At 49.7% G+C, this 8,247-nt stretch overlaps 1 protein-coding gene across 6 annotated transcripts in view; it reads left to right on the forward strand.

Moving 5' to 3' along the window:
• Positions 1-8,015, forward strand: part of LOC116844635 — a 68,584-nt gene extending 60,569 nt beyond the window's left edge. For all 6 annotated transcript variants that reach the window (XM_032816444.1, XM_032816446.1, XM_032816441.1 and 3 more), the window contains 3 exons: positions 3,247-3,530; positions 4,778-5,032; positions 5,319-8,015. In XM_032816444.1, coding sequence (XP_032672335.1) covers positions 3,247-3,530; positions 4,778-5,032; positions 5,319-5,756 — 977 coding nt within the window. In that variant the 3' untranslated portion in view covers positions 5,757-8,015. The remainder of the gene's footprint in view (positions 1-3,246; positions 3,531-4,777; positions 5,033-5,318) is intronic.
• The last annotated feature ends 232 nt before the right edge of the window (positions 8,016-8,247 follow it).

The raw sequence follows: 8,247 nt of genomic DNA on the forward strand, positions 1-8,247 counted from the left end.
TCTCTCTCTCTCTCTCTCTCTCTCTCTCTCTCTCTCTCTCTCTCTCGCCGGTCCAAAGAGAGGCGAAGGTGGAGGCTAATCACCACGCAATCACCGCTCCCGGTGCGGCCGGGACTCCGACCCGTTCCCAGAAAGCAGCAACCGCCTTTTGCCGCCTTGGGGCATTCACCACCGCGGTACCGCTGCTGCAAAACCAACAATCTTCGTCCTGTGCCGCGGAAAAAAAGAGCACTGCCCTTCCCCTCCCCCTGGCCGCCCCTTTTCGCCAAATCACCGGAGGGCCGACCGATCGTCCGACTACTGGCATCCGGAGAATCCATCGCCGAGGATAGCCCGCGACTCCACCTTGGCAAGGCCTATCGAGGGACGAGGAAAGCATGCATTAAAGGCGCGCGCGCGCGCGGAGCCAGCTACCCCGTCGACACGACACTCCGTCCGGAATGCGAATGGTTGAAAAGAAGTATATTTGGGATAATTCCCCCGTATGAATGATGGACGTTTCGTTCTGAAACGCGTTTGAAATCGGCGTTATCGCACGTAATGAGAGTGTATCGTAAGAAGGGAGTCGGAGGCGCCTCCTCGAATAATTACGCGGTGAAATAACGCGGTGAATTCCTATAGGCGGTGCGGTACGTGGTCATTGCGTGCGATTTAGCGTGCCCCCATAGGTGGCGAGACCGCGATTACAGGGAATATTACGCCAGCGAGAGGAGATATACGTCGCAAGCTCTTCTGCGCGAGTTAATCGCTGTTCATTATTATTTTGCACCAAGAGAACGATCGACTTTGCGCGTCAGTGTGCTAAATTTTAGTCGATTAAAAATTTTCTCGATCAAAATAATCGGCAAATCAATCATCAAAATTCATCAATCGTCATATGTATGCAATCACGAATAATTTAATCGACTGATGAGATCAATTGTTAATCAGTGTATAATCAATCACATCAAAGCTTGCTTAACAATTCTCATCAACGAACGGAAATATCTGCGATTATATACATAATGGCTGATTAATTTCGATTATTGAGATTTGCAGATTATTCGTTATGATCACAGAAAATTTTAATCGATTAGTGAACAACCGCTCCGTGTATTTTTTTTACATAATGGCGCTCGATATTCCCAAAAGCGTAATCGCCTTGAAGAATGAGTTATTAGAGACGCGTGAGAAATTAATCCACCTGGATTCGCCGTCTTATCCTGTATTCGCCACCATGTCATCGTTTTCAAGCAATCCGCTTGTCTCACGGCGCAAAACGGCGCAATTAAATCGTAACCTGTCAGTGGATGCCGCGTAACTTCGCGTAAAGTCACTTTGTCGCTGTCCGCCTTAGATGCCGGATAATTCGCGCAGGAGGGCAGCAACGCCACTAACTGAGAACGTAAATTGATATAGTTGGAAGCGACGGTCGTTAGGAGTGTATATAATATTGGGTGCACCTCTAACGCGTACACCCACGCGGTTTGCAGCCGAGGATACGGAACGCCTGAGACTGCTGGCTCGGGGCAACTCCGGGAGAAGAAGAGGAGGCGTGAGTTTACGATAAGATACACACAGCCACACAACTCGGCTTCCTTCGGCCTCGCGCGCTAACGGCCTAATCGAATTGGGACTTATTGTTACGTCGCTCGCGCGCAGATCCCTCGTCGCGATAGCGCGTCGCGCCGCAGAAAAATCCACATGACAACCGGATTCGCGATTTCGAGTGTTCCCGTCGCGCTGAAAGGCGCATGTAAATCGAAGAAATAATGCGAAAGAACATTGCTGAACTCTCTCACGCACCGGCCAGCCGGGAGAAATTCAAACAGACAGTCCTAAGTGTCACTGCAAAATATGAACAGAGCGAGATTCGTCTCCGCGTTACGAGAGAAATGTCGAGGATTAGTGCGAGATACTCGTTGAATCAGAACTAGCGCACGGAAGCCTGATTTATCACCGTACCATGAGCGCACTTTCTCCAGGCACTCGCTTCCTCTTCGAGACGCGACGACAGAAAATATGGGAAACGCGATAAGAACCGCCACCTTCGGCGGTGTGTACCCTGAAGCTGTCATTAAGAAGCGTCGGGTATTAAGAGCCAAAGAGTCTCTCGACGACACACGTGGTGGTGCGCGCGGGACCACGTAGCGCACACGTCGCATGCGCTTTCGCCAAGCGTGCGCGCGTGCACGCGATGACTGTGCCACGCACGTTAGTTCACGCGTGACGGACGTGCAAATTGTACGCATCGAATCGCCATTACACCTGAGAGATCGTTCGCGCCGTCTCCTCGGATAAATTTACACGTGCTTCTCCGCGGGCACGCATGAATGATCAAACGCGCGTTAATTGCCCACACGGGCCCTCGCGCTTTGCTCGCGCCGGGTCTTTGTCGGGCTTTGCGACACTACCAGCGCGGCACTGATCGCCAATCGATTCGCCACACGATGCCTTCGCTGCGTGGTGCTGGGTTTCGTCCAGACGACACTCGAAACTTGGTGTAACAACCGTGCACGGAGGAACGAGATGTTCCTCTTCACGCACACTTGCATCACGAGAGTTCAACTTCTTTCTTGTCTCTCTCTCTCTCTCTCTCTCTCTCTCTCGACGGAGCCCCATCCGCCTCTGAGAGGCGTATTATGGTCTTATTTGTCTCTGATTATACCGCACTTGCCTCGCTGCTCGACAATTTCGAAAGATCCGCGCGCAGCTCGAGGTAAAACCGCGACGCGCGCGCAGTTGTAAGCCGCGACGTTTAATTGCGCAATAAATCCTGATTCTCCGATTTGCAACCCATTTCCTACTGCGGGGGCGACGATCGGTCGCTGTTAAATTGGCGCGTAGGTGCGCGATGGTAGGTACCTACGTATCCGTGTAGGTACGCCGAGTGTGAAAGTCGGAAGAACCTCGACTCTCCCTTTCCCTCTTCGCACGCTTCTTACTCCACCTCTCTACTCGCGCAAAATGGCTCGCGACCTTTCTTCAGTCGTGATCCGCTGACTTTATCGGCCCTCCAGCCGCGAATTATCTACACGATCGATCGCGAACGTGAATATAAATATCACCTTACGTCGCGGGTCATGCACACTTGTTGCGTCTATCGCATCTCATCTAATATCTTAATCTGGTAACGGCGAATCGCGACCGGTTCAGACGATGAGAAGTCAGGTTACAAATGTCATCGAGCAAAACGCGTCTTTACGCTCAATCGTCCGGCCGTTGACGCACATCTCTGTAGCGTGACCTTTCTGTTTTCTATTGCAGATTCGGTGGCACAAACGGTCACTCTCACGAGTTTCGCCTTTTTCCTGAGCTCGGGGCTGAATCCGGCTTCGGCAGCGCCGGCGAGCAGTCTCCGACTCGCGGCCAATTCCTATAGCATGGAACCCTGGTTGCAACCCTGCGGCACCCAAGTGGTGGCCACGCTCAAGAGGGTGCCGCAGCGACACAGCGTGCACAGGACGCTGAAGAGGGTGAAGACGCAGCTGCGTGTCGCGCACAATCACTTCAGGAAGGATCTCAATGACATGCGCGAAATTTATTCGAAGGTGAGAACAGACGGGATGCGATGAGGTGAGATGAGATCTGCAAGCTGCTCGCGACCGCAATTCCGTCATTAATCGCGCCGCGTCGCGTCGCGTCGCGTCGCGTCGTGTCGCGTCAGGGTAGAGCCGCGTGGGTAGCCGCTCGAGGGGGACCTCGCACGTGCGTACAATGCAACATCGCTAGTACACAGTCCTACTTTCCGTCGGCAATTTGCATCGGTTACGATGTGCCACGCGCGAGAGCGAGAGCGAATGCGCGCCGCGCACATCCAACGCGTAATTACTTTTTCCACTTGAAGGGTGCCGCGCGGCGGCGCGCTTTAAGCCACTTCATGGATTCGATGACGGATCGCTTCCCGTCCGCGTTGCGGAACGCGCGTCGCTCACTCGGTGTACTGAAAACTTGTTGTCGTCGTCGTCGTGATGTTATTAAATAATGTCCCTTCGCGCGAGAGACCAAGATAAGCGCGCGCATTTACATAAGAGGCTTTATAACGTCGTTGTAATGAGATGATAGATGTTATTGTTTGGTCTACTAAAGAGAACGAGAGCACGAGAGAGGAAGAGAGAGAACGAGAGAAGCGAAGAAGAGGAGAGAGAGAGAGAGAGAGAGAGAGAGAGAGAGAGAGAGAGAGAAAAATCGCCTAAGATCGAGTTCACGGCGGCGGCGAATCGTTCGGGCCGCATGGATAGAGCGATATATTTTGTTTATCGACTTTTATCACTTTGAAGCTTATCCCAGGATACGTACGGCCGCATTCCGCGGCAGATTTGCGATAATGTGCTTTTCGATAACGTAACAGCGTGGTAACAACGTGGCAGCGGACCGGTATGAGGCTCGACGCACCGGCTCGTAGCCCGTAGCGGGATTATTACCGCCGGAATCAGGATCGTTCGCGCGGCCCCGCCACGCAAATGTCACGTCGGATAATCTACTAAATAATTCATAAATACAGCAGTGTGTCGCGTGCGGTCTATCGAATTTATGCGGCATGACGGCATCGCGATAGAGTTGCGTGAGATCGCGCGCCGAGTCGCGCAAATTGCGCACGACGATAATACGAGCGCGATACGAGTCGTTTGCGCGAGACATGTTCGTGTGGCGCATCCTTAAATATTCGATGCAGCATAATTCCACGTAGGATCCCGCGAATTCGCAGAAATTGATTATACCGGGAGCGCTACTCGGCGACGTATAATTACGGCCCCGCGCGCGCAAGACTAAACATTATCTCATCTTTCTGCCACAGGTGTACAATGTGCTGAAGGAGCAGTACAAAATGAATTGGCTGCCCGAGAAGCAGCTCGAGTGGTATCACAAGGAGCTTTGGTGTCTGGAAAAGGGAAAGAAGGCCGAGCGCGCCTTGCCGCGCTTGCACGACGCGCTGCAGAGGTTCGCCATCACGTTCAATCATCTTCGGGACTATCATCTCAAATCGAACATCAACGTCAATCTCACCAGACGGAACGAGATCGTCGAGGGGATGTACAACGAGATTCTCCGGGTGAGTTGGCGCGCTTCGAGACGACGCAATCTGTGTTATTAATTGAAATTTGCATTTCGCATCGTCCGCGCGCGAGATCGCTCGTAAATCATATTAACTGTTCGACAAACGCGACTCGTTAGATTTATGGACGTTTTATTATCCCGATCTTACACGGTCATTGATCAAGCCGCGTCGTAAAGCTCGCGAGCGTGTCACGACGGACGGACAGTCGACCTGCCGCGAGCGAAAATGTGCCTGTGAGTGAATTTCAAGTGACACCTCGTCTTTCTACGCACGATTGCAGATGCTGTGCGAGGTTGAGACCGCGATTCTGAATCTTGGCCTGCAACTGCCCACCACACATACCGCGCACATCGTGACAGAAAGCCAGGATTGGGCAAAGGAGGGCGATCTCACGCAGATGTTGATTCAGGATTGGGGCGTGCTGAGACTCTATCAGATGTTTCTCAACGATTGGACGAGGGCGTTCCGCAACGCCACCGCGACAGGGCCCGGCACCTGCGACCCCAATACGATCAAGCCACTGAACTTCAAGAAGAACGCTAAGAAGAGACTCGGCGGGAAGGGCGGCAAGAGTATGATGAAAATGAAGAAGCAGAGGAAGCACCCCCGCGCGCCGGGCCGAAACAGTTCCTTGCCGCAGCGACCCAGGAGGGGACCCCCGCGAAACAGACTGATGAGGAACAAGCAGAAAAAACCCGAGTTAATGTTTTCTAATTGAGGAAACCCGCGTTTCACAGACCCCGAGATCTGCCAACTTGTATCTCTGTACAGCGTCGATTCGTATATCACGTCACACGTACTTTAACGTATAACCCACGTATTTATTCCATTATCGCGACTCATCATTCTCGTCTGGATACTTTTGAATCGTTCAGTAGACTCGCAGGTTCGCCGATACAATCGCAAGTCGTGCCTGATGCTGTGTTGTTGTTAAGATTAAGAAGCGAGAGTACTTCCAATTGCCGCGCGCGGTGAATCATTATTTAACTCGAGAGTCTTTCCACTGGACAGTCAGGTCGGCCCGACTGTGGCAATAGAAATATTCTTAATGGACAATAAACTAGAGACCAGTATTAAGAGATCTACTTCTGAACAGTATTATATCGAGTAACATACATTTTTAGTGCCGAGCATAGGGGATACACGTTGACAAACGCGTTATGACGCGTTACGAGGGTATCAGGCGCGATCGAGTCGATCGGATTTAAAGTCCAAACACCAATCCTTGGACACGCACTTAATTCTAGACATTCTTGTTTCTTTCTCTAAATGCGAATATTTAAACTTTCAATATAGAATATATATATATATATATAAATAAAATGAATATGTACATATATTCTATGTTGAAAATCTGAATATTCATATTTAAAGACCAAAAGAATGCTTAGGATTAAGTACGTGTCTGGGCATTGGTGCTTTTACTTTGACTCGTAAAACGTCGATCGAACGAATCGCAGCCGTCGGTCATACCATGTGCGCGCGTGCAAGAAATTTCGGAAGGAATTTCCGATTTGATTCTCAGACGCAATTTTTGACGCGCACCTATCGGAGAACGATGGACGGAGAGAAAGAAGAAATACGGAAACAGCAAGAGGAGGAGAAAGAGAGAGAGAACCAAATGTACAGATACATTCTCTGATCGACTCGTCTTGCGCACGATACTTCATTTCATGATATGCCAACGGATAGATTACGCTCACGATCGAACGAAAAGTGGCTTGTTGCACGGACGCAGACGCCAGAGGCTCAATCGAATCGACGGTCGATCTGTGTGCGACACGCGCAGGTGTCGATGGCGCGATTGCAGGATCAGCGCGCGATTACAGGTCAGATGACGACGAGTTTCGGCGGTTCGTGAAACTTATTTATTCTAGCTTTAAACCCTCTTCTCTAAGCAGGCGGCGAGAGCTTAAGTGTTTAGCTGTGATATCCCGAGCGTACGCGGACGTACAGAGTTCCTACGTTTATAGATAGGCGCATACGCGCACATGCACGAAAATGAAAAAAAAAAAGATATATAAAGAAATATACACACAGGCACACGCATGACAGACACACACAAAGACATACGTGCACGCAACACATACACACGCAACAGAGACATACATACTAATGTAGACAGGTATCGTGCGTTGACGCATACTATACGCGTGCCTTAGACGTAGGTGATTCTCTCCTCTTTTCTCGTATGTGTTTATCGTAGAATCTCGCCTTATCGCGCGGCAACATGACAATTTTATCTTTCGTATATACAATAGTTAGCCCGTTAGAACTGCGCGCTCCGTCGTAGACGCGAGAGGTGTTCTCGTACTTGGTCGAAACCCGAGGATTCCGGTTTCGCGGTTTCTGCCGTCTCACCTTGGGTGGAAGGCGCGCGTCGACGCGCCGTAGCTTGCCGATGTGAAATACGAAGGACCATTGTCAATTTCGGAACGATAGAATCTTTCCAACGGGATCAAGTCCGACGGGAGGATCGTTCGTGCAAGTCTCAATTTTACCTGCGCGCTAGCATACAACGACGTGGCGTCCTTTGCGATAGGCTAAAGACCCATATATATATATATATATATATGTATGTATATATATATATATACATACATGCATATATGTGTGTACATATATATGTTTATATCGTGTAGAGATTCGATCTTTCGTAATACCGATGGCGCGGTACTTATTCAGCGTGTCTGTATCATTAGTACGTTTTACGCATATTTTTGTACCACGTATGTGCACGCGTGCCCCGTGATTTGGTTTCGCTTGACATTGACGCGCACTTCTTAGGTGTTTAAGGACATTATTTCTATTCTATTCAATTACACGTAGCATATTTATTCCCACGTACATGCATACTTACGCAGCGCTCTGTTCTATTTATTGTATCATGTTACCATTGCATGTATTATTTATTTGTCATTCCCTTACTTATAATATGTGTAATCGTCTCGAATAAAATGCAATGTTTTCTATCGAACTGAACGTTTTTGGAATCGTACAGCACGTGACTGTAGACACCTTACCTCGCGATAATCCACCACCGTGATTGTTCGTTAACGTTGCTTCCGGTGATATCGCAAATCACGTTACACGGATGTGCAAAAGTGCACATTCTATCGGAAATAACAGGAGTACATAAAGAGTCCGTATTCGTCGTAACGCTCGATCATTACCTGTAACGCATGACGCGAAAATGATACTCTAATCGG

The sequence above is a fragment of the Odontomachus brunneus genome, unplaced genomic scaffold (genome assembly GCF_010583005.1).
Source record: "Odontomachus brunneus isolate Ranch 3 - 2012 unplaced genomic scaffold, Obru_v1 Obru_scaffold_044, whole genome shotgun sequence".
Lineage (NCBI taxonomy): Eukaryota > Metazoa > Arthropoda > Insecta > Hymenoptera > Formicidae > Odontomachus > Odontomachus brunneus.